The sequence below is a fragment of the Enhydra lutris genome, unplaced genomic scaffold (assembly GCF_002288905.1).
Source record: "Enhydra lutris kenyoni isolate GAN:26980312 unplaced genomic scaffold, ASM228890v2 scaffoldscaffold18, whole genome shotgun sequence".
Taxonomy (NCBI): Eukaryota; Metazoa; Chordata; class Mammalia; order Carnivora; family Mustelidae; genus Enhydra; species Enhydra lutris.
The window spans coordinates 33,054,945-33,080,670 of NW_019154102.1; the positions used below are offsets into that span (position 1 = coordinate 33,054,945).

The window sequence follows — 25,726 nt, forward strand, 5'->3', positions numbered from 1 at the left end:
TTCTCCCCAGATTGGTTCCTCTGCCTGCAAGCACAAACGCTTCCTTAAGTCCCCCAAACACAGCTAGAACGGGCTGGGCCATTAAAAAAGACTTTGCAGACGGCTTGGGATAATGAGAAGGAATCACAATGAAGAACATTTTAATCCAGGCACTGTCATTGTTTTTAGATTGTAAGAGCCACTAACATCTCTGAGAGAAAAGAAAATGAGTTTCCCTCCCACCCAATCTTAGGTTTCTGACCCAAGATGTCTTCTAATCTCAGAGGAGACATTCCAAATTATTATATGGAACTACTCAGGTCTATATCACCTTCTGTACCCTCTCCATTCTAAAATAGGAGTCCTCTTTGCCTTAGCTTAACAAGGGATCTTTTGAAGTGTTGTGCCCCCATCCCAGCCCCCATTCCAGAGAGCCATCTTCTTTCTGCCTCTCCCCCTGCAAAGATGAAACAGAAAACAATTGTTTTTTTCATTCTTAGGCATCAACATTGGAACAATAATATGTTCTAGTTTCAGAGCACATTATAAAAGAAAATAAGCCTCAGAATCGAGAACTCATCATGACTATAAGATTTTAAACCTTCGCAAATTTACTTTTCTTTTAAATCAAAAGGCTATATTACTTACGGCACTTTTAGGTTTATAGAAAAGCTTAATGGGAAGTACAGAGCATTATCATACACTCCTTCCCCTCCAAACATAGTTTTTCCTACTAACATCCCCCATTTATGGTATATTTGTTAAAAGTGATTTGTTCAAATTGACAAAACATTATTGACACATTACTATTAACCAAAGAGCATAGTTTACGTTAGGGTTCACTCTCTGTGTTACACAATTCTGTGGGTTATGACAAATGTGTAATGTCATGTGTCCACCCTTACAGTACCATACATAATCATTTCACTGACTTAAAATCTGTGCTACTCATCCATCCATACCCTCCCAACCCTTGGCAACCGCTGATCTTTTTACTGTCTCTATAGTTTTGTCCTTTCCAAATGTCAAGTAATCGGAATCATACAGTATGTAGCTTTTTCAAATTGGCTTCTTCACTTAATAATATGTTTTTAAGTTTCCTTCATGTCTTTCTGTGGCTTGATAGCTCATTTCTTTCTGGTTCTGAGTAATATTCCATTGTATGGATTTACCAAGCTTATCCATTCACCCGCTGAAGGCTATCTTGATTGCTTCCAGGTTTTGGCAATTATGAAGAAAGCTCCTATAAACATCTGTGAGCAGGTTTTTGTGTAGACTTAAGTTTTCAGTTCATTTAGGTAAAATATCTAGGAGTGTGATTGCTGGATCATATGGTAAAAAAAAATTTTTTTTAAGACTTTATTTATTTGTCAGAGAGAGTGACAGAGTGAGAGAGAGCATGTGCACAAGCAGGGAGAGGAACAGGGGGAGCTGCAGAGGCAGAGCGAGAAGCAGTCTCCCCACTGAGCACAGAGCCCTGTTGCGGGACTCAATCCCACAACCCTGGGATCATGCCCTGAACTTAAGGCAGACGCTTAACCACCTGAGCCACCCAGCTGTCTCCGTATGGTAAAATTTTATTTAGCTTTCTAAGAAACTGCCTGTTTGTCTTCCAAAGTGCTGTACCATTCTGCACTCCCACCAGCGATGAATGAGAAATCTTGCTGCACATCCTTACCAGCATTTGATGATGTTGGTGTTTTAGCTTTTTGCCATTTAAATAGGTATGTCTCGTTGTTTTAATGTGCATTTCTCTAATGTGTGATCATGAGTGTCTTTTCATATGCTTATTTGTCATCTGTTTATCTCCTTTGGTGAGGTGCCTGCTCAATCTTGCTCCATTTTTATTGGGCTGTTTACTCTTTTTGAGCTTTACAAGTTCTTTGCAATTTTTTGGATACAAGTTCTTTGTCAGGTAAAAATTTTCTCCCAGCCCGACTTTTCATTCTCTTAATAGTCTTTCACTGAACACAAGTTTTTAATTTTAACAAAGTCCAACTTACCAGATTTTCTTTCATGGATTGAGCTTTTGGCATTATATCTGAAACCCATTTCCAAACTTAAGGTCATCTAGATTTTTATCTGTTATCTTCTAGAAGTTTTATAGTTTTGCTTTTCACATTTATGTCTATGATCCACTTTGAGTTAACTTTTGTGAAAGGTGTAATATCAGTGTCTACATTCATGTTTTTTTATATATGGATGTCCAGTTGTTCCAACACCATTTACTGAAAACACCATCCCCGCATGCCTGGGTGACTCAGTTGGTTAAGCATCTGCCTTCAGCTCAGGTCATGATCCCAGGGTACTGGGATCAGGCCCCACGCGGGACTCCCTGCTCAGCAGAGAGCCTGCCTCTCTCTCTCCCTCCCTCTGCCTGCCGCTCTGCCTCTCTATCTCTCCATCAAATAAATAAATAAAAGTCTTTAAAAAGGAAGGAAAGAAGGAAGGAAACATCATCCCTTCTTCAGTGGATTCCCTTTGTTCCTGTGTGATAGATGGTTGACTACATTTGTATGGGTCTATCTCTGGGTTCTCTATTCTGTTCCATTTATCTATGTGTCTGTTCTTTTGCCATTATCACACTGTCTTGATTACTGTAGCTTTTTAGTAATTCTTAAAGTCCAGATATCGTCAGTCTTCCAACTTTGTTCTTCAACAATGTGCTATTTTGGGTATTTCAACTATCCATATAAACTTTATAATTAGTTTGCTGATATACACAAAATAACCTGCTTGTTGTGATTCAGATTATAGTGAATCTATAGATCAAGTTAGGAAGTGTTGACATCTTAACAATATTGGATCTCCCCATCCATACACATTGAATATCTTTCTGTTTACTTCGGTCATCTCTACTTTCATCAGAGTCTTGTAGTTTTCCTTACTTTGCCCTTGTACGTATTTTGTTGGATTTACACCTAAGTATTTAATTTTTTGTGCTAATATAAATGGTGTTATATTTTCCATATCAAATTCCAATTATTCATTGCAAGTATATAGGAATTGACTTCTTTATCTTGACCTTGCATCCTGTAACATTGCTGTAAGTGCTTATTAGTTCCAGGTCAAGTCTTTGGCATTTTCACAATATAGGACACTGTCTGCTACCACTACCCAGAATCTCCTCATATGTTTCTTCCAAAGCACAGATTTTTAAAAATTTCAATTTGTTTTATATCTTGTGATGTTTTTACCCTTTAATCTAAAAGTCACAGAATATATTGTAATACACAGATTTAAACTAATTCATTTCTAAATTTAATTGCATATTTCATCTGGTCTTACTGAAATATCATTTGTTTGTATGATTTTCAGTTGAATGAGGACACCCAAGAGTATATACTGAATCTTTTCCAACGTTATGTTGATGATGGTTTACATTTTATCAATAAAAAATGTGGCCAAGCAATCCCACAAGTGGACATCAGCAAAGTTACTACACTCTGCTGCTTATTGGAGTCTTTGATACTTGGGAAGGATGGAGTTAATTTGACAATGGTATGAAAGGTTTTTCTCCCTGCTATAAAGCTAGGAAAATGAGATTGTTGTATAGATGCTTTGCAAATAGATAACTAAATTTTCTATAAAATGATCATTTGATTTTCAAGTTAATTTTTTAAAGGAGTAATGATTGTAAATAGATTCATAGAATCTCAAAGTTGGAAGGAATATCAGAGAACCTATAGTTTACTCTTGTACTCAATGTTTAAATTCCCTATAGTCTGCAACACATTCTGCAACACATTCCCAGTATGTTTCTGTCTAGCAGCTGATTAAATATATCTTCATGCAGGTGTAAACAAAGTGATAATAGTCCACTGAAAGACAACCTTGAGCTTTTTTCTACATATCCCTTGCCATTCATTATCTTGTACTTGTATAAAACATTGCTCTGTGGACTACTGAGTCAACTCTAAGAAACATATACCATGCCCTTTTTAAAATGCATGTGTCTCAACAAAAGAAAACAATCTTCAGGCTTTGCACTTTAAGGATTCTTGTTATATTAACAAATAAAATACTAAAACTCTTTCTCTTTGTTTTTTCAGGAACAAACAAAACTGAATACAATTCTATGTCAGACTTTCGTATTCTGTTATTTATGGTCTTTGGGTGGTAATCTAACTGAAACCTACTGGGATTCTTTTGATACATTTATTAGAACACAATTCGATGATAATCCTGATGCCAGGGTAAGAACCAAATAAATTTCATTTTAACATAATAACTCTGAATCATTAAAATTAAATTTCGAGACTAAAATTTTGAAAGACTTAGTTCTACAACAAATAAAAATCCTTCACTAAAAGAATTTATTAAATTATTCACTTTTTAAAACCACAGAGAGCACTTATTATATTAAAATTTTTCATAATCCTCCTCCAGCCATACGAAGAAAGTAAGGTATAAAAGAATATTAAAACTCCCTACCATAGGGGCACCTGGGTGGCTCACTGGGTTAAGCTTCTGCCTTCAGCTCAGGTCATGATCCCAGGGTCCTGGGATCGAGCCCCGCATCGAGCCCCGCATCGAGCCCCGCATCGAGCCCCGCATCGAGCCCCGCATCGGGGCACTCTGCTCAGCAGGGAGCCTGCTTCCCCCTGTCTCTCTGCCTGCCTCTCTGCCTACTTGTGATCTCTTTCTCTCTGTCAAATAAATAAAAAATTTTTAAAAAACCTTCCTACCATAAACAAATATTGAATTCTAGTTAGTACATTTCTTTTTCACAGTGTTATGGTTTGACAATTCAGAATTTACTTTCTATACATTCTAAGATTGAGCAAATGAATAAATATGTTGAGGATAATGTCAACCAGGTTTCTCACTGTTAGAAAAAGGATTTACAAATGTGGAAGGGGAGATATTAGAAGGCACCTGTGTTCTTTCATTGGAATTGGAAGTCTTGGTTCTCATAGATCAAAAAATGTATATACATATATGGAAATTAATACATATATTCATACATACATTAATTTCCTAGTTCTGTGTGCTGATAAGAACTAGAAGAAGACAACTCAGGAGCAATGAACATACCTAGTATGCTCATTTCTAAATACTGTTCTCCATGAAAGGGAACCAAAGCTCTGTAATGACATAGCTGGAGTAAGACAGGGGAAAGTACAAAATGAGCCTAGAACATCTTCTTATGGCAGGTAGCAAAGAAGTGCTCCAAGAATGATCACACATCTCAAAGGAACACAGGAGCCAGTTTGAGGGACTCCCATTGACCAAATCTAGACAGATTTGAGCATCAAAATAAATAATAATAGTATGGAATTAAAAGCCTTTGCATGAAATAAAAATCTATGAGTTGATATTCAGAACAAAAATATACCTGAATAAATAAATAAATGGGGGAGAAGGAAGAGCTCTTTCTTTTCTTTTTAATATTATTTATATATTTATAGATATATTTATTTATAGTAACATATAATGTATTATTTGTTTCAGGGGTACAGGTCTGTGATTCATCAGTTTTACACAATTCACAGCACTCATCATAGCACATACCCTCCCTAGTGTCCATCACCCAGCCACCCTATCCCTCCCTCCCCAACCCCCAGCAACCCTCAGTTTGTTTCCTGAGATTAAGAGTCTCTTATGGTTTGTCTCACAGAAGAATACCATTTAATCTACATAGAAGAAATGATGGAGTTAGAAAGTCATTACTTTGCAGCCATCATAGTAATAATTGATATAGGCAAGAATTATCAATGGATGCTAAAAATTGTGGATGAAGGCTAGATGACAGACAATATTTACGTAGTTTCAAAGTATCTCCTACAAATTATTGATTAATTGCAGAGAGAAAAATAGTATTGTTAGAGTAAAGAAACCTTGCAGACACTACTTTAAGAAATCAATTTAACATCATCAGCATTAAGAGTGCCTAACCAGTGCCTCCTGATACAGAGTGCTGAGAAGGACACAACCTCACTTGTGAAATATTCCTTTCAAACATGCATGCCCTGAATTTAATTATGGGAATACCCCTGGAATACCCAAGTTGAGGAGCATTCTATAAAATAAGCTGGCCTATATTCTCCAAAATGTCTGTCATGGGAGACAGAGAAAGCTGAGGAACTTTTCCAAATGAAGAGGCTTAAGAGGTATAACTGAATACAATGGACTATCCTGTGTTGGATCCAAGACTAGGGAAAATATAGCTGTAACTGGCATTATTAAAAACACTGACAATATTTGGATTTGGAATGTAAATTAGGTAATAACATATCACCATTCAACTTTCTGATTTTGATCACTTTAATGTGACTATATAAGAAAATATCCTTGTTCCTTAGGAAATACACAGTTATTTAGAGTAAGGTGGAATAGTGTATACAATTAACTCTGATAGAGTAGGAAGAGCAATAATAAAGCAAATGGGGCAAAATGTAAACAATCAATCTAGGTAAAGAATATATGGAGTTCTTTGCACTGTTCTTTTAAGTTTTAAACTATATAAAAGTAAAAAGTTACCAAAAGAAGAAAAAACTTCCCTAAGAATCTGAGCTCTGTGGATTAGGACCTTCTAGTAGATATGAGACCTTTCTGAATCCCCAAGATGATGGTATCATAATTGGACAGGATGGGCTGTTTTAAGGACAGTTGGGAATTTGAGACAGACAGATCCCTCTTGCGGAGCCTGCTTTTCCCTTTCCCTCTGCCTGCCACCCCCACCCCACCACTTGTGGTTTCTCTCTCTTTCTCTGTCAAATAAGTAAATAAAATTAAAAAAAATTTTTTTAGGGGCGCCTGGGTGGCTCAGTGGGTTAAAGCCTCTGCCTTCAGCTCAGGTCATGATCCCAGAGTCTTGGGATCAAGCCTCATACCCGGCTCTCTGCTCAGCAGGGGGCTTGCTTCCCCACCCCCTCTCTGCCTGCCTGTCTGCCTACTTGTGATCTCTGTCTGTCAAATAAATAAATAAAATCTTTTTAAAAAATGTTTTTTAAAAAAAAAGAAAAAGTGAAGCTTTTCATAACCTGGCCCCTGTACTCCCAGATTCATCTCTCACTGTACATACTGCTCCTGTATTTCTAGTATGCTTGGCACTTCCCATGTCTTCAGCCTTCTTTATACCCTCCTTCCCCATCCCATTTCTTCATTGCCCATAGCACTCCTGCTTGTCCTTCAAGTCTGAACTGTAGTGTCACCACCCTTTGGAAGCTCTCCTGAATCTCCAGCCATCACCATAAAACTCTCTGGCAAGTAGAAAGGAGTCATCCTGCCTTTGTAAATGTACTAACTCCACTGGAATCTTAATTCTCTGTAATATTAACTGATATGCTTCTGTTTCCCCATATGAATTTCAAGGTCACTGAAGGCAGAGACTGGGTCTCGAATTCAGCATTTGCCTCTACCACCAAGCACAATAGCTGGAAAGGAGTAAGCCCCTGAATGTTGACTTGAATTGAAAATGCTTTACAATTCTAATCTAACATGTCTTTTTTTTCTTCAAAGATTTTATTTATTTGAGAAAGAGAGAGAGTACAAGCCAGGGGAGGGGCAGAGGGACAGGCAGACTCCCTGCTGAGCGAGGAGCCCAGTGCCGGGATCAGTCCCAGGACCCTGAGTTCAGGACACAAGCCGAAGTCAGACACTTAGCTGACTGAGTCAAACAGGCGCCTCCTAATATAAGGTTTTAAGATAATATATCAGGGGTTTTGTGCATTGTATTGCATGGTTATGTTTAAAGTATTAGACTCTGATACCTAAGAAAAGAAAGAAACAAAGAAAAAAGAAAAAGAAGAACCCAAATACGTTCATATTCTACGACTGCCTTTGTTTATGTGTGAATTTCCCTATTGCTGCGTGGCAATCCAATGAAAGTGGTATTTGATTTTATACTTCAGCTTCCCAGTTCTGGTGATCTGTGGAGCATTCACTTGGACTTTGATACCAAACGGCTAGATCCCTGGGAACGAATCATACCCACCTTCAAGTACAGCCGAGATGTTCCTTTTTTTGAAATGCTCGTCCCCACAACTGACACAGTGCGCTTTGGGTATCTAATGGAAAAACTGCTGGCAGTCAGGCATTCGGTGCTATTTACGGGAATAACTGGAGTTGGCAAGGTAGGAAATCTATCTGAAACAGGAAGGTCTGTCCCCAAATGAGGGCTTGGTGGACTTAGAGTTATAAGCCCCAGAAATAACACATTATTTTTCAGACAAAATTCTTTTGAATTCTGATCATTTTCCAGGAAGAATGTAACTATGCTGAATCTGTATTTATCTTGGGGATTACTCCAAAGTTTGCCAGTTTCTGAATAAATCCTTGGGGTCAAGACCACATAAATCAGAGGACTTGTGGACTAGCACGTTTTAGGTTTGGGGGCTTTTATGTCATATCCCTTGGAATTTCTGAGCCTGCCACCACACAGGATAGGGTGGGAATTGGTCAGAACAGTTTGTGTCCCCAGCAGACTGTTGATAAAGATCAGTCTGTCCTCTCCTGCCCATTTACTTCTACCCTACACAGCAATGGTGTTTGGCAAAAGTAGAGTATAGGGGGAAATGTTGATTGTTTGTCTGCTTGGCTTGGGGACAGTCCGCATAAACAGAGATTCACTACTGATCCTCTATATTATTTCAGTTTTTTTCCTTCTCTTTTTTTCCCCTCCAAGTTATTTTTAAAAGAAGTTTGTGTTCTTCTAGGACTCATGCTACCAAATCGACTTGAATAGGAACAAAGCAAACTTAGCAAAACTTTTGCTAAGATATAGCTGGTTAGAATATCTCTTTGGCACTGATAAATATAATTAAATGGAGTCTCCAGGAAGAAGGTAGACATTTCGATCTAGCTTTAACCTATCTCCTTCATCCTGTCTCTTACTCTTTGTACTGGATTATTACTGATGTGGACAACTGAAAGATATACTGAATATATATATATTAACATATTTTTTCATTTAAAGTCTGTCATTGCAAAAGGATTGTTGAATAGAATTCAGGAATCAGCTGGCTATGTTCCTGTTTATCTAAATTTTTCTGCTCAAACTTCATCTGCAAGAACACAAGAGATCATTGAGTCAAAACTGGAAAGGAAAAGAAAAAATATACTAGGTAAGAGTGAACATTTTTATTTGTCTCACCCAAATTATTTATCAAACCAATAATCACAAAAATACTTCATGTAATAAAATTACAAATGGGTACTTTCTTTGCTTAATTTACTTGAAGGGGATTCTGTGAGTGGCATTCTTTCCTGTGCTGTACATCCAGATATCTAACCGATAGCACACGGCAGTTCATTTGTCATCACCTTCAACGTAGAACATCTTCAGTCTCTGCCTCTCTGTGGCTGCCCCTCTCCACACACGCTTTCAAGCCTGCATTGATTTCCCTTTATTTGAAACCAACCAACCAACAAACCACTTTGTATCTGGTGCACTGAGTTATCCCAGTTCTGCAAGGAATTGGCTTGAAACTGTCTAGGTTTTTTCTTCAGTCAGTGCTTTCAGCCAGGCTTGTGGGATCTCCCTCATCATCCCATATTAACTGCTTAGATAAATAGCTTAACTTTCTGGTCCTTTGCAGCTATTTTGAGTCAGGTCTAATGTAAAGTTTCAACCCCAAACCCAATGTAAGGCTCCTCCTCTCTTCTGTCTTGGACCTGGTTTGTGGGTCACGGCCCTGGAGGTGGACCGGGGCTTGGGGTGCCCTTTGGCCCTTCCTGGCCCTCCCTGTAGGAGGCTCTGGTGTGTCAGGATGGGAGGAGGGGAGGACAGGACAGTGTTCCCCCTAACTGGCATTATATGGGCTTCCGCATGGATTGTCCCTGCTTCTCTTGCTAGTGCTGAATGTCGTCTGTACTATCTGTGTGGCAGGCTTCCAGGAGCAGCTCCCTGAGGGACTCCCCAAAAAGCTGTGCACAGGTCAGGCATTGGCCTTCCCATTGGAAGCTTCCATAATGTTGGGAATCAGAGTCCCAGCCCTCACTCAGACCCACCCTCAGCCGCTTTAGTGCCTCCTCTCTATTACCTTTTCCCTACTCTGGTAGGCACAGGGCAGTGGGTGCCTGTCTCTCTGGTGGGAGACCAATGTCTTTATGAATGATGCTCTTTGAGTCTCTCCCGACTCCTGTCCTGCTGCTTGGCTTCTGGAGGATGGAGTGGGGCACTGAGTTTGCCTTGGTTCCTTCATTGTTGGTAAGAGCTGGATGCCAGAGTGGGCATCTCTGCTTAGGCTGTTTTCTTTTCTCTGGCACTATTTTTTTTTTTTTTTTGACTAGTGTGTATATTGATGTTCTCTATGTTAAATATGACATTGTGAAGTTCTACCGTACTGGATTTCCCTTTGATGTGTTTCCCTTTGATGTGCTTTTCTTTGTTTGTTTTTTTAAGATTTTATTTATTTATTTGATGGACAGAGATCACAAGTCGGCAGAGAGGCAGGCAGAGGGAAGCAGGCTCCCCACTGAGCAGAGAGCCCAATGCGTGGCTCGATCCCAGGACCCTGGGATCATGACCTGAGCCGAAGGCAGAGGCTTTAACCCACTGAGCCACCCAGGCGCCCCGTGTTCAGAATGCTTTTCAATATCCAGCCCTGTTTTCCTTGTGGCAGGTGGCATTTTTGTGAGGAAGCTTTTGGAGTACTTCTGTTTCCCGCTCTGAAAAGAAAATGACCTTCCTTACCCCATGCCAGGCCACACAGTTGGGGAGGACAGTGGCAGTGACTGGGATTGAGAAAGATCCAGACCTGACTGGAGAGCTGGCATCATCCTGCCCCTCTGGGAGTGAGGGTGGGGGCCCACCCAACAGTGGGTGTCTCAGCCCCATTCACCTCTCCCTGCTGGGGCCCTCCTCACTCGGAACTGAACGCATTTCAACCTACAGAGTGTTCAGAGTCCAAAGCCTTACCTGACCTTTGTCTTACATTTTCCAATGGCAAATCTTAATTCTTAAATTCATTTTATTCCCCAGGAGCCCCAGGAAATAAACGAGTTGTGATTTTTGTTGATGATTTAAACATGCCCAGACTGGATCGCTATGGCTCTCAGCCTCCAATTGAATTACTTCGGCAGTATCAAGATTTCGGTGGATTTTATGACAGAAACAAACTCTTTTGGAAAGACATACAGGTCACTTTAGGTTTTAAGTTACTTTGTGTGTTTAAATGTAAACAGTAAGAAAAGATGGTGCATTTGTTTGCTAGGGCTGCCATACAAAACACCATAGACTGGGTGACTCCAACAACAGAGATTTATTGTCTCCCAGTTGTAGAGGCCGGAAGTCTGAGATCAAGAGGTCAGCAGGGTTGCTTTCCTCTGAGGCTTCTCCCCCTGGCTTGCAGATGGCTGTCTTCTCCCTATGTCTTCTCATGATCTTCCCTCTGTATCTATCTGTGTCCAAATGTCCTCTTCTTATAAAGACACCAGTCATACTGGACTAGAGCCCACCCTAATAACCTCATTTTCACTTAATTACCTCTTTAAAGACCCTATCTCCAAATATAGTCTCATTCTGAGATGCCGGGGCTTGGGCTTTCAGCATATGGTTGGGCATGGGTAGAGGAGGACACAATTCAGCCTCTAACCTATAGCCTTGGTGTTTTCTTATAGGTGAGTCAATGTATTTAATTGATATTAAATTCTTGCCCTGCTTTATTTGGGAGATTCAGGAATAAGTGAGATAGGCGTATCTCCCCAAGGGGTGAGCTTCAGGGGGTAGATGAACACAGGTATTTATAATGCAGGGTGATGAGCAGGGAGAAACTGGAGGGAGGCAGGGTGGGTACTTCTTGAAGCTGAGAGAAGCCTTCCCAGAAGATGATGTTGGAGGAGGATTTTGTGATCAGAATATGGCAGAACAAGAGAAAAGAGCATTTTGCATCTCGAGGCAGGGAGCGTGGAACACCACAGTGCTATGGAATGTGGACGCCAAAGTGGCAGGAGATGCAGAGGTCAGCCCAGGGGGCCATGGTGCCATGACAAGGAATGTGGATTCATAGATGCACAGCCTCTGGAAGAACTGTCATGGAAAATTTCCCTTGGCCGCGGGGGAGGAGTGGTCTAAGAGGAGGCAAGACCAGAGGCAATTACAATATCATGTATGGGTCAGTTGAAAATGTTATGACCAGAGGCTCATAGGAACCGAACTCTGTATTTCCCCCAGGAGCAGTGGTTCAGTGTGTGTTAACTCAGTGTGTTAACTATTTGTGTTAACAAATAACAAGAATTGACTATACTTAATATTTGTTGAACGAATATCTTCTAACCTCACATACAAATTCTTAACCGGTTTTGAAGATTACATTCTTACATAGATATGTTTCCACCGATAGATGTATTAGCTGAGTGACCTTGAGCAACTTAACTTCCCCGGGTCTTGATTTTTTTCATCTACAGAATGAGGGTAAGGGTAGTGATCTCCTGGGTGGCTGTGAGGATTAAGTCAGACAATGTGTAGGAAGACATAAGGTAATGCTGTCACGTGGTAGGTCTTTGGAAAAGGGTTGGTTTGCGTCCCGCCACCGGTATGGGCAGCTGTCATCTCCTGCTTGGCTGGGTGACTCGCGTGGGTTTCTTCCCACCCAGGATGTCACGATCGTATCGGCATGTGCACCCCCAGGCGGGGGCCGCAACCCCGTGACTCCCCGCTTCATCCGCCACTTCAGCATGCTGTGCCTTCCCATGCCCTCAGAGCACAGCCTGAAGCAGATTTTCCAGGTGAGTGTGAATTTAAACCTCGGCGAGGGGCCAGAAGAAAACACGTCTGTTCCCAAATTCCCACAGTGAGAATAGGCTGTGGTGTTTCTGAGGAGCCCACCTGTGCCTTTTCTGAGCAGAAAGCAGGTAAACACAGGGGCATCTGCGCAGTAGCTGCCCGGCGGCTGCATCACTGCCTCTGTGTTTGTGGTCCCAGAACTAGTTTCCAGAATGCAGAGACTGCCAAAGCCTTTGAAGAAGGTTGTATCGTGGGCCCCTGCCACTTAGCACTCAGCAGACCCCATCCCGCACCTGCCCCCCGCCTCTGTGCTCCTCTCATACTTGACCAGCTCCCCATATGCTGGCAAGCTCAAGTGCAGTGCACCTGACCTAGACTTCATCGCCTCCCTGCCACCACCACCTCCAACAAAAACAACCACCCGTACTTCTTGCACCCCTACAAACTTCCCTAAGGGGCCATTTCCTCTGCCTTTAAGTGGGAAAAATAACCATACCTCCCCACAAGTGCTTAGCAGAAATGTTCAGTAAAAGGTGCAACGTTATTCTGAGTAGGATGTTGAGAGAACATGAAGCAGCACAACTAGAGCGAGCGCGCCATAACCAACCACAAAGTCTCATGGCGAAGATAGAGGGCTGAGCCTTGGGGGACAAGAACAGACAGGGAGGAACAGATCCTGGGAACAGAAGGCACACGGGCAAATGCAGTCACAGGGACGAGAAATGGTGATATGGGCATACAGGTAGAACAAGACTTTTCACTGACTGGTCTGGAGAAGCTGACTTGGTGGGTAAATGACCGAGGAGCCAAAGAGGGGCAGTGACACATTCATACATGTCTTAGCATTTCCTTACTGAAAATGTATACACCAAAAATATGCATCACTGTACATTCTAAAGGTAAACTGAGCAGCACACAACAAATTCAATTGATAATGTTGTCATCAAATTAGATGTAATTTCTAATCAGAAAGGTATAACAGCGGTAATTGAAACCAACAATCAACTCCATGAACTACTCACAGCATGCTCATGGCAAAGCGTCCTGCCCCCAGACTGTGGGAATTCTGGCTCTAGTGCATAGTCTTAGTAGAAGCTTTTCAAAGTTGTCAATTATGTCAGGTAAACCAGACCTTTGAATAGAAGACCAAGCCATGGTCCTTAGTAAACTCTGAAGAGTTTACTTCTAATGACATGCTAATTTTAATTTATGAATATCAGTTGAGTAGCCCTTAATTTCATTTCTCAAAGAGATATTTACTGACCATGTACTGGGTGCCAGACATTGGTATTACATTTTAAACAAAGAAGATACCACCCTTGTCCTCGTGGGGCTTCTACCATGGAGACAGATAATAAACAGATAAATGAACTAATAACTATATATAAAAAACTGTATAATATGGTTTTGTATATATATTTGTAAATACAAGTTTGTAATGGATGGAGAATAAACAGACTAGATTTTAATTTTTTATATAGTATATATATGTAATATGTATAGTAAAATTTTTTTTTATATATTTTTATTTTTTATATATTTTGGGATGCTCCTACCATATGGAGAATGAGAAACTCATATTGGGGGCCCAGGAGGGGGCAGCTCAAAAGATATTCCTTGTAAGCTGCTGAAACTAATGTTCAATGAGGAAGCTCATTGAAACAAATACTTGAGTTTATTTTAAAATCCTATATGAGAGCCCAAAATCTAAAGTCACAAGGACTGACTTACAAGCATTGATGTGCATTCTGGTGCCTTCCCATCACCATTGTGAAGGAAATTTACCTATTTAAAAATCTATAACAACTGTCCCAAGCATCTGGGGGCAGCGAGCTAGCTAATAAATATGTACTTGGGGATGGTGGCAGGTTATATATGAGAATATGAGAGAGCCATAAGAGACACTGACAGAAGGAGTCAGGGAAGGCCTAAGGAGATGACAGGTGACCTAAAACACAGGAGTGAAAAAGTGCCTGCCAGGAGAGAGCCCTAAGGAGGTGGGTGGGGTGGGATAGAGCTGTGCAAAGGCCCTGAGGAGAGGAAAGAGCCTGGGTGGTTCAGCCTGTGCAGCTGGGTCATGGTGAGCAGTGGGGAAGAGGGCAAAATGAGGGGCTGGGCAAGTGAGTCTGGACTGACAGGAAAGGGCAGTGCCTGATCTTTCTGACTAAATTTAACTCAAGAGAGATAGGAGTGGAAATGGAGAGGTCAATAGGAGAAGGAAGGGCTGAAGAAGCCCAGATGAACGAGTCAGGGCTGGAATGGGGTGATGTCTGGGAACCAGAGAGATTCAAGACATGCATTCAAGCTTGACTGTGGGGACAGAGAATGGAAGGTGTCAAAGGAGACTTGCAAGTTCCTGATCTGAGTGTGGGGTAAGGCCCTATGCTGAGACGGGGAAGCTGAAGGGGGGCAGGTTGTAGTTACAAGTAAGTTGCACTTTAAACAGATGTGAGGTGGAAGTCTATGGACCTGTTGGTCATGGGCCCATAAATATCAAAGAGAGGCCCTCGGCTCGCTTCCAGATGAGTTTGGGCACCCCACAATGATCCTCTGGACCTACGGGAAGCAGAAGTCTAAATTATATGGAGAGTAAGTGCAGTCAGTTCAATGGTCAGATACACATGCTTCTCAGGCATCACCAGACTATCTCAGGAGACAGGAGTAGCCCATCCTCGGGGACATATTCTGAAGTGAATTGCAGAGTCTTATCACCCATAAGTCCTTGCTTTGGCATTTGGCTTTCTAATTATTACTAGAAAAAGCATCATCAGATCTGGAGTATTTGAAAGATGATAAATTTTTGGTGTTAAGAACAATCTAACCCTCTCACATTATGTTCCTTGTTCTAGGCCATCTTAAATGGCTTCCTCAGTGACTTTCCACCAGCTGTAAAGCAAACCGCATCAAACATTGTGGAAGCCGCAGTTGAGATTTATAACAGAATGAGTGTTGATCTTCTGCCAACACCGGCCAAGTCCCATTATGTCTTTAACTTGAGGGATTTATCCAAATGTGTACAAGGTAATGTATGGAACCCTCATTCTCTGACCTGCACCCTCCCTTCATTTCCATTTGCCCCAATCTCTCAGGAGAATTATATGTATGAGTGTCTGTGCCCCACCTAGAAATCTCATTACTTGTTCCCTATTCAAGCCACCCTCTACCCCCACCCCGGCCTTGACAACGTCACAGCTGCCCTCAGACCATCAGCATCCTCTTCCATTTCTTTCTCCCAACTGATGACCTGTCTTTTCATTTTACCCAAAAAAAAAAAAAAGAAGAAGAAGAAGAAGAAGAAGAAGAAAAATTGATCCAGAACTACCTCATCTTCCAATTATCCCAGACCACCTGCATCTGCCTCCCTCCTCCTACAGTGGCTGAATTGTCCCTGCTCCGGTCACATGCCAGTACCCCCTCTGACACATTAAGTGTCCCCCTCCTCTTCAGCCTATTCAAGGATTTTACTCTCATGTTGTAGGGTTCATTCTGTCTGCCATGCATACATACCTATTCGTAGAGTAAGTATTCTCCCTATCCCCCTCTGCACTGTGTTGTGAGAAGTGAAGGGTCCCCAGAGAAAATGAGCACTTCAAGGACTGCTTTACATCACTGCTTTTGTTGTAACTTGATATTATTTGAACTGCGTTTATAATTATAACTTATATTAATACAAAGACTAATCAGAGTAATTTGGAATTTCTAAGCCAGAAGGACCAAGGGCATTTCGTGAGGACTGAACATTGGGAAAGAATGAGAGAGGGAATTGGTGTATTGAAAATAGTGTAAAGGTCAGGGGTGGAGGGGGGACTTACTGGATGAATATATATGTATATTAAAGAGATCCAACACTCCTCACTTAATGTATTGCAACCCAATATAATAATGAGATGAACATAGCCTGTACTCTGAAGTCTGACCACTTCATGTGTTCAGTGAAAAAAAATCACAAAACAAGGAAAAGGGTTTTGTCAGATAATGTGTCCAGTTTTGCTTTCAGAAAGTGAGATCACCATTATTGTATGTGTGTACACCTACTAGGGAAGCTCCCACTTCTGGTAATATGGGGATAAAGCTGGACTTCAGAGTTTTCTAGTTAATTAAACTGTTACTAGATATTTCACAAATGTAGAAGTTTCCTTTTTCCTCTTTCTTGAAAAACAGGTATCCTCCAGTGTGATCCAGGAACGATAAGAGAAGAAATACAGATATTTAGACTCTTTTGCCATGAATGCCAAAGAGTTTTCCATGACCGTTTGATTAATAATGAAGATAAACACTATTTCCATACTATTTTGACAGAAATGGCCAGTAAATATCAATCATTATTTACCTTTTTATTTCTTTGGTGGGGGGCCTAGAAAAGCAATTTGATTTCTATAAGGAAAAATTAAAATGAACTTAGATAAGGTAAAGCAAAATGAATTTTAGTGTTCATGGGTAAAAGTTTTTCTCTCCAATGATTCAAATATGTAGAAATATATGAAATATTAGGAAAATCATTTTATTAAAATTCAGAAAGAGTTAATATCTTAAATGCAGTATGGAATTTTAAGTAGAAATGGGAAAGTAGGAGAACCAGGATTTTGTCTGGTAAGAAGCCAGGGTATCTCTAAAGTACCTCTAATTTACTAAATATGTATTCAATATTTATTACTTAATAAAATGTTTATTAATATTAAACATTCTTAATCTCAAATCAAGGAGATTATCAACCAAACTAAAATGGTGTGGTATCAACATGGCTTTCTCTCAACTTTCATTTACTAGTTAAGCCTTCTAAGTAAAGTAACAGCTGATACTATTCTGTGTATCTTATTAAAATACTGCATTCAAGCTTATCATATATGACAAATTGGTTTTGTTTTTTGAATAGACAAACATTTTGGAATTGCAATTGGCCTGGAATATTTTTTGACTAAACCCATCATCTTTGGAGACTTTATTAAAGTAAGTATATACTGTTGAATTGACCTGACTACATTTGAAGATAAAGCACTTACTATTTTACAGTTCAATTTCATATTCAACAAGAATTTTGTATTTGTAAATATTAAAGATCTAGACAGGAGTCAGCAAACTATGGCCCAGAGGCCAACTATCCCGTTTTTTTAAATAAAATTCTGTGGGAACACAGTCACTCTCATTGGATTGTGTGCCCTTCTTTCCTGTGGTTGCTTCTGCATGACAAGACAGAGTGGAGTAGTAGCGACAAAGACAGTCTGACCTGCAAAGCCTCAAGTTCTTATTTTCTGGCCCGTCAGAGAAACATCTTGCTGACTCCTGCTCTAGTCACATTCGTTTTGGTAATAGTTTGAATCAGAGACCCACCAGGTTTTTTATTTGAAAGGAAGCACAGAGGATTAGTTTCTTAATGCAGGGCCGCCAGTCCCTTTACAGTATTCTGTGCGCTCTACAGCCTGTGCTCACATGCTTCCAGCAGCTCAGTAAGTAGCCGTGCTGCCCTCCTGGGGTACATCTGTTCTGTTCACCCTAAATCCCCAGCTTCCTGCACAGAGCTAGGGTATCTTTCAGTCAGAGCTGGTTAAAAGGACAGACTTGTCTTTATATTGTGTGTATACAATTACAGTCACCCTGGTAATCCCTGACAAATAAAAAAGATAAATAATCTATGCAGTATATCTATTTAAATGTTATTAAAAACAAAGTGCAAAGTTTGTTTCCAGGTAGTGATTATATTTCCCATGTGTTTCTACTGATATGATCATCAAATGGGGGAATAAAGCAAAGGGAAAGAACAGTTGGACCCTTCTTGCCTTATTTTGGTCAGTGGCTCCAAATGGAAATGCCTCCAGGGCAGTTGCTACGGCAAAGAAAAGACCTCATGACAGGTCCACACAGGACCTCAAATAGGAACTCAGTTCCTTCTGTTTACCCCCAATTTCATTCTCCCTGATTTATCTAATCAGATGACTGCTGTGTAAAAACTACATGTAGTTCCAGCATGATTGTTTATAAACAGACCAGTCTGGCATACATCATTTTCAGCCCATTTAGCTTCTCCGATGTCAGCGGCCTGAGAGCAAAAGTACAAAACCAAAGTAAGGTATAGTGAGAAAAACTGGAAACCTATTTTTGAGCTTGTGTGTGAATTTTATAGCAAAATTCATTGAAATTCCTATGTACTATTTGAACTTAAATGAAATGGATTTTCAGTTATCCATGAAAATCTGAGTTTCTTAGTCCCATTTCCTTGGTTTGAAAGCCTTGCATATAAATATATAAAATATGCATGCAACTGATTACATGGTAACACGGATAAATAATGTTCCCTCCTAAGGTTACGAATGTTGTGGATGTTCCTGTATTGTAATTGATCTAACTTGGTCCCTCTCCCATAAATCATCTTATAGTTTGGAGCAGATAAGAGTGATCGGATTTATGATGACATGCCTGATATGGAGAAAATCGCAAATGTTCTAGAAGACTATCTTGATGATTATAATCTTATAAATCCCAAAGAAGTAAAGTTGGTGTTCTTCCAGGATGCTATAGAACATGTTTCAAGGTATAGTAGTATAACGTGCCCAATAATGCATCAATCTAATTTCTTTTGTATTAAAAGGTAAGAGTTAAGTCGTGCAAAAGTCTTTAAATAGATTGCTAGATGGACAATGGTCTATTAGCAAATCTTGCTATAATGTAAAAGTTATTTTATATATGTGTGTGTGTATATAAACATATATGTGTATATATACACACCTGTATATGTGTGTATATATCTATATCTATAGATAGATTTTTTCTTGTTAAGAAAGAGGAAGAGAGAGAGAGAGAGCAGGATAGGAAAGGGTAGAGGGAGAAAGAGAATCTTAAGCAGGCTGCACGCCCAGTGTGGAGCCCAAAGTGGGGCTTGAGCTCAGGACCCCGAGATCATGACCTGAGCCAAAAATCAAGAATCCAACGCTTAACCAACTGAGCCACTCAGGTGCCTTCTTTATATATTTTGAAATGTATATTTATATATTTTTAATATAAGTGTCATGAACTTTCTAAGTCCAAGGGGTTATTTTTGTTACATATTAATAGGTTGTTTTTGTTTGTTTTCGATGCCCTGTCTCATTACCAAAAAAAGGATCTAAGGTAGTTTACAGAGATACATGTATAGTACAAGGCTGCTTACATGCACGCCTCAAGAAAGAAGGGGCTCAAAATTATAGCAAAATGAGTGACATCCAAGGATTGTAGATTCTATCTGCTTGGATTCCATCCATAAAAGTTTCCTTTGAGAGACATCCCTGACAAATAGGTATCCTGCCTGAATATCTGCAGTCCTTGGGGCATACACCACTTTATTTTTTTCAAATTTTAATTCCAGTATAATTAACATACAGAGTTGTATAAGTTTCGGGTGTACAGTACAGTGATTCAACAATTCTGTACAGTACTCAGTGCTCATCATGACAAGTGCCCTCTTTGCCACCCATCCCCTGCCCCTCTGGTAACCGTCAGTTTGTTCTCCACAGTTAAGAGTCTGTTTTGTTTTGTTTTTTTAATTTTTTATTTTTTTAATTTCTTTTCAGTGTACCAGAATTCATTGTTTATGCACCACATCCGGTGCTCCATGCAATACGTGCCCTCCATAATACCCATCACCAGGCTCACCCACCTTCCCACCCCCCAACCCATCAAAACCCTCAGATTGTTTTTCAGAGTCCATAGTCTTTCATGGTTATCTCCCCTTCCGATTTCCCTCAACTCTCTTCTCCTCTCCATTTCCCTATGTCCTCCATGTTATTTCTTATGCTCCACAAATAAGTGAAACCATATGATAATTGACTCTGTCTGCTTGACTTATTTCACTCAGCATAATCTCTTCCAGTCCTGTCCATGTTGATACAAAAGTTGGGTATATTCATCCTTTCTGACGGAGGCATAATACTCCATAGTGTATATGGACCACATCTTCCTTATCCATTCGTCCGTTGAAGAGCATCTTGGTTCTTTCCACAGTTTGGCGACCGTGGCCATTGCTGCTATGAACATTGGGGTACAGATGGCCCTTCTTTTCACTACATCTGTATCTTTGGGGTAAATACCCAGTAGTGCAATTGCAGGGTCATAGGGAAGCTCTATTTTTAATTTCTTAAGGAATCTCCATACTGTTTTCCAAACTGGCTGTACCAACTTGCATTCCCACCAAGAGTGTAAGAGGGTTCCCCTTTCTCCACATCCTCTCCAGCACAGGTTGCTTACTGTCTTATTAATTTTGGCCATTCTAACTGGTGTAAGGTGGTATCTTAATGTGGTTTTGATTTGGATCTCCCTGATGGCTAGTGATGATGAACATTTTTTCATGTGTCTGTTAGCCATTTGTATGTCTTCATTGGAGAAGTGTCTGTTCATGTCTTCTGCCCATTTTTTGACATGATTATCTGTTTTGTGTGTGTTGAGTTTGAGAAGTTCTTTATATATCCTGGATATCAGTCCTTTGTCTGTACTGTCATTTGCAAATATCTTCTCTCATTCCATGGGTTGCCTCTTTGTTTTGTTGACTGTTTCCTTTGCTGGGGAGTCTGTTTTTTTGTCTCCTTTTTCCCCCTTTGCTCAATTTGTTTTGTTTCTTAAATTCCACATATGAGGGAAATCATAAGATGCACCACTTTTTAAAGTGCATCTGTATACTGTTGGACAATTCCAGGTATTAAAATGACACTGCAAGGATGATGTCAGATCTGCTCCCTGTGACATCTGGTATCTGTCCCATCCCTTGAAGCAGTGGCAGTAACAGTACTCAGCATGAACATAAAACCATGATGTGGAGTATCTCCTTTAATGGTGATAATGCCTCTCTGTACCTCAATATCCTCATCTCTCTACAAATAAGGCTCAGAGAATGTTCCAGCAGCCATATTCAGCGACTGTGACACTTGGTAGCTTTACGAGTTCACGATCTCACAGTTCCCAGTGGTTCTGTCTTGGAGTCTTAGTGCAGTTAAAGTCAGACAGCAGCTGGAGCGCCTGGTGCACCTCTGCCTCGGTGCGCACTGCCCAGGTCCTTCCAGCACAGCGGCGGCATGTCCAGGCTTCTCCCATGGCTCCAGGCTTCCCGTGGTAGAAGCCAAATGACCTCTCACGACTGAACCTAGGAAGTCACCTAGCATCACTTCTACCACACTCCATTAATCAGAGGAGTGACACAGGCCCATCCTGTTCACAAGGGGTCAGAGACTCTATCTCCTGATAGGATTAAAGAGCTAGTAGGACTAGAAATAGTACTGCAGCCATTTTTGGACAGGACGGTGTACTACAGAGAGAGTTGGTAAATTGTCCGAAGTCCCCTAGCTAGTGAGTCACAGGCAGAGAATCGCATCCAGCCCTTTTACTCTAACTCAGCTGCAAGTGCTGCAACCCAAAATGGATCCACTTTTTGCATTATAGCTCTCCAAATATTTGACAATGATGACCAGGCTCTTCTCAGCTTTGTGTTCTCCATGCAGAATTAACCCAGATCTTCCACTGTTGCCTCTTAGGGATTATTTTCAGCCTCAATATACGAAGCACTTGATAATTTCTCCATGTTCCACTTAAAGTGGGACACCCAGACTTGAGCAATCCAAAGTGTGAAGTGTGTGCGAGGACAGATATCCCGTGGTCTGCTAACACAGCGAGATTGTAATGACTTTGTTTTTTTCCCCTGTCAACTACATTTGAGTGTTGCATCATGTTACGTTTGGCTGTTAAATCCTAGGACTTCTTTTTCTATAAACCATAAGCAATCAGGTCTTTTACCTTTCCTATACTCCTGCTGTTTAATTAACTCTAATTCGAAAATTTATTTTTGTCAGCACTCCAGTGCAATACGGTCGTTTGTCCCTGGGTTGTCGAGATACCGTTTGCTCCTCATCTGTCCCCCCCTGCCAGCACACTAACACCCTACCTCCTAGCAATGGTTATCCTGTAACTCACACAGGCCATACGCCAGCAAAGAAAAAAATAAAGGCAGTACTCAGTTTGAGAAACTTCCTGGAGAATAGACCAGACCATAGGCAAAGTCAGCTTAATTTTATTTATAATCTTTCTAATTTTTGTGAAAGAAAATCACCAGGCTATGCAAGGGATTGCTTAAAATATTACAGGAGGAAATTAATAGCCATTTGTAGAATGGAGGAGATTTGATTTTCAGATACACAAAGGGCAGCCATGTGAATAATGACGTAGACATCTTTTTCTAAAGAGGATCAGTAGTCAGGAATTAGAGTAAACAAATCTCTGCTTGTAAGAGTTTTTACATACCTACTGCTGCATAGCAATGAAAAAGGCTTCATTATGAGCATGAGTTATAGAACAATTACTAAACATTCAGTAATTTAGCAGATAGTACATTTCCATTTGTTGGTGACATTTTAGACTTTTTTTTTTTTTAATAGGGTAAGTGGCTAAAAGCCTTCTCAACTCAGAAAAAAAATTTGTTTTTACTGTAGAGCCTGTGTTTTCAAAAGGCAATTTGCTCCAGGCTGTTTCTACTCATTACATACGCCCAAAGTTGTCACCGTACTTCCAGGATGGTAAAACAGATCTCTATGAAAATCTAAGCCACTAATTAGGACAGCCATCTCTTGCCTACTACAGTAGAGAAAATGTAACTTTGAAGGATTTCTAAAGGAGGGAGTCTTCTATCTGTGGATATGTAAGTTGACAGAAAGAAGAACACTGGAGGCAGAATGGACAAGTTATTTGTTTCCAATAACTAAGATGAAAATAATCAAATTACTGTGATATACATAAAACAAGGGAAGGGTAACATATAAAGTGCAAGATTTTTATAATAGTCAATATTTCATCCACGGTCAAACATGTGCACATTATGGAGAACAATAGCAAAACGTTATTACATATCCCTTTACCTCTCAATTTTATACCTACCTGGGTGACTGAAGAGAAACGAACAATGATCTGACATGTCTTCTGTCTAATGCACTGCATTCGAGACATAACAGTGGAAATGGTGCATAAATCATGTTTGCTTACTCTATGGGAGGTTGGCAAAGGATCCTAGGAAAGGAGCCAACAAACTTCTTTTATAAATGACCAGGTAATAAGCATTTTAGACTCTGCAGTCTAAGCTCAATTCTGCCATTGAAACACAAAAGCAGGGTGCCTGGGTGGTTCAGTCAGTTAAGGGTCTGCCTTTGGCTCTGGCCATGATCCCAGGGTCCTGCAATCGAGTGCTGCATTAGGCTCCCTGCTCAGTGAGGAGTCTGCTTCTCCCTCTCCCTCTATTCCACCTTCCCTTGTTCTCTTTCTCTCCCTCTCCCTAATAAATAAAATCTTTTAAAAAAAGAAACATAAAGGTCTTCCTCTACTTTGCTGCCTGCAGGATTGCCCGCATGATCCGTCAGGAAAGAGGCAACGCCCTGCTCGTTGGAGTAGGAGGCACAGGAAAGCAGTCTCTCACAAGACTCGCAGCTCACATATGTGGTTACAAATGTTTGCAAATTGAACTTAGCCGGGGATATAATTACGACAGTTTTCACGAAGACCTGAGGAAGTTGTACAGACTGGCTGGTATAGATGACAAGAATATGGTATTTCTCTTCACAGACACTCAGGTAATGTTTAAATAGCTAAAGCACAAGTGTCATAATCATGAGTGTGCTCTGAATGGTGTGTATGCTGTAGTTCAAGGAGCTGTTCCCTCGGATAGCAGGTGTCTTTGACCTTGTAAAAGACTTTTATACTACAGTTTCACTATTTTACCAACCCTTGTGTTACCCTTTAAATTCTGAGTAAGTAAATATGGTCAAAGATTAAGGGGATGAGAGAGGTTTGAACTTTTCTTTGAGAAGGACATAGATTATAGAAAGTAATGAATTATTTCTATAGCAGTAAAAATAGGGAAGTTATTCCCTAACTGAAATTAGTTAGGGAAATATGCCTTAAACAAGAAAAGGAAAATAACAATGGCTGTTTTAAGGTTAAATTAACTTTAAAATTAAAAAAGGATTACATGATTACATCTATGTCTACAGGAATCAATTTAACTGATCTCGAGTTTGTTCTAAAGAAGAAAATTTTCTACATTGACTATACTGGGCATTTTAACATTAGGGAAAATTAACCTTTATAGAAATTGGGCAAGGAATAAAAAAGTGATCTGATGCATAAATATTTTAAATTATTTGAAATTAAGTACCAGCATAAAATGGGAAAATATTTTTAATATCTGTGATATACAGGGAATTTATATCTGAATATAAAATATTTTTGGCAGGGGTGCCTGCCTGGGTGGCTCAGTTGGTTAAGCAACTGCCTTCCACTTAGGTCATGATCCTAGAGTCCCAGAATCTAGTCCCACATCAGGCTCCCTGCTCGAGGGGTATCTGCTTCTCCCTATGACCTCTCCCCTCTCATGCTCTCTCCTCTCATTCTATCTCTCAAATAAATAGATAAAATCTTTGGAAAAAAATTTTTTTGAAAAATGGGAAAGGACCCATAGCCTAATGTATATGCACCACCAGCTCTGGCCACCAGCAGCAATTGAGTGGAGAGTAAAGCAAGCAGAAACGATTATCCACAGAGCAAAGCCAGTGGCCCCATTCAGAATGGACACTTGGGGTACAGGTTGGCTTGAGTCAAGACCACAAAGAGAGAGCCTTTCTGGCCTTGGAGCCAGTTCTCCTGTTCCACCCTGGCGGAGAAACTAATTTGTGACTCCAGTCATTGCTGAACACAGCTTTTAGCTCATGTGACCAGGGAACCTAACCAGAATACACAACAAGCTGTGTAGCCCGTCTGATAGCCCTGCTCCCTGTCAGCAAAGCCAAACCAGTGGCTTCATCTGGCCAGAGAATTCAGTGCGTAGCCTTGCTCAGTTTAGGTCCCCAAACAATGAGCCATGCAGGCCTTGGGTCCCACTCCTCTGCCCCACCAGAATAGGGAAGCTAATTCATAGCCTTATCTCCTACTGAGTATAGTACCCAGTCCCAGCCATCTAGGAAGCCAGACCGGAGAATCTAGGCAACCACACAGCCCACCCTACAGCCTTGCTTGGGGAGAGAACCAAGTGAGCAGTCCTATCCAACTGTTCTCAGACAGCAGCACTACACCCCCAACCTT

At 40.5% G+C, this 25,726-nt stretch overlaps 1 protein-coding gene across 1 annotated transcript in view; it reads left to right on the forward strand.

The window, feature by feature from the left end:
- The window catches only part of LOC111147958 (dynein axonemal heavy chain 6), a 247,580-nt gene that overhangs the window by 118,789 nt on the left and 103,065 nt on the right, over positions 1-25,726 (forward strand). Inside the window, exons 37-45 of the mRNA XM_022504259.1 lie at positions 7,836-8,057; positions 8,900-9,047; positions 10,907-11,064; positions 12,520-12,651; positions 15,499-15,670; positions 16,811-16,957; positions 17,523-17,596; positions 19,021-19,175; positions 23,988-24,219. Coding sequence (XP_022359967.1) covers positions 7,836-8,057; positions 8,900-9,047; positions 10,907-11,064; positions 12,520-12,651; positions 15,499-15,670; positions 16,811-16,957; positions 17,523-17,596; positions 19,021-19,175; positions 23,988-24,219 — 1,440 coding nt within the window. The remainder of the gene's footprint in view (positions 1-7,835; positions 8,058-8,899; positions 9,048-10,906; positions 11,065-12,519; positions 12,652-15,498; positions 15,671-16,810; positions 16,958-17,522; positions 17,597-19,020; positions 19,176-23,987; positions 24,220-25,726) is intronic.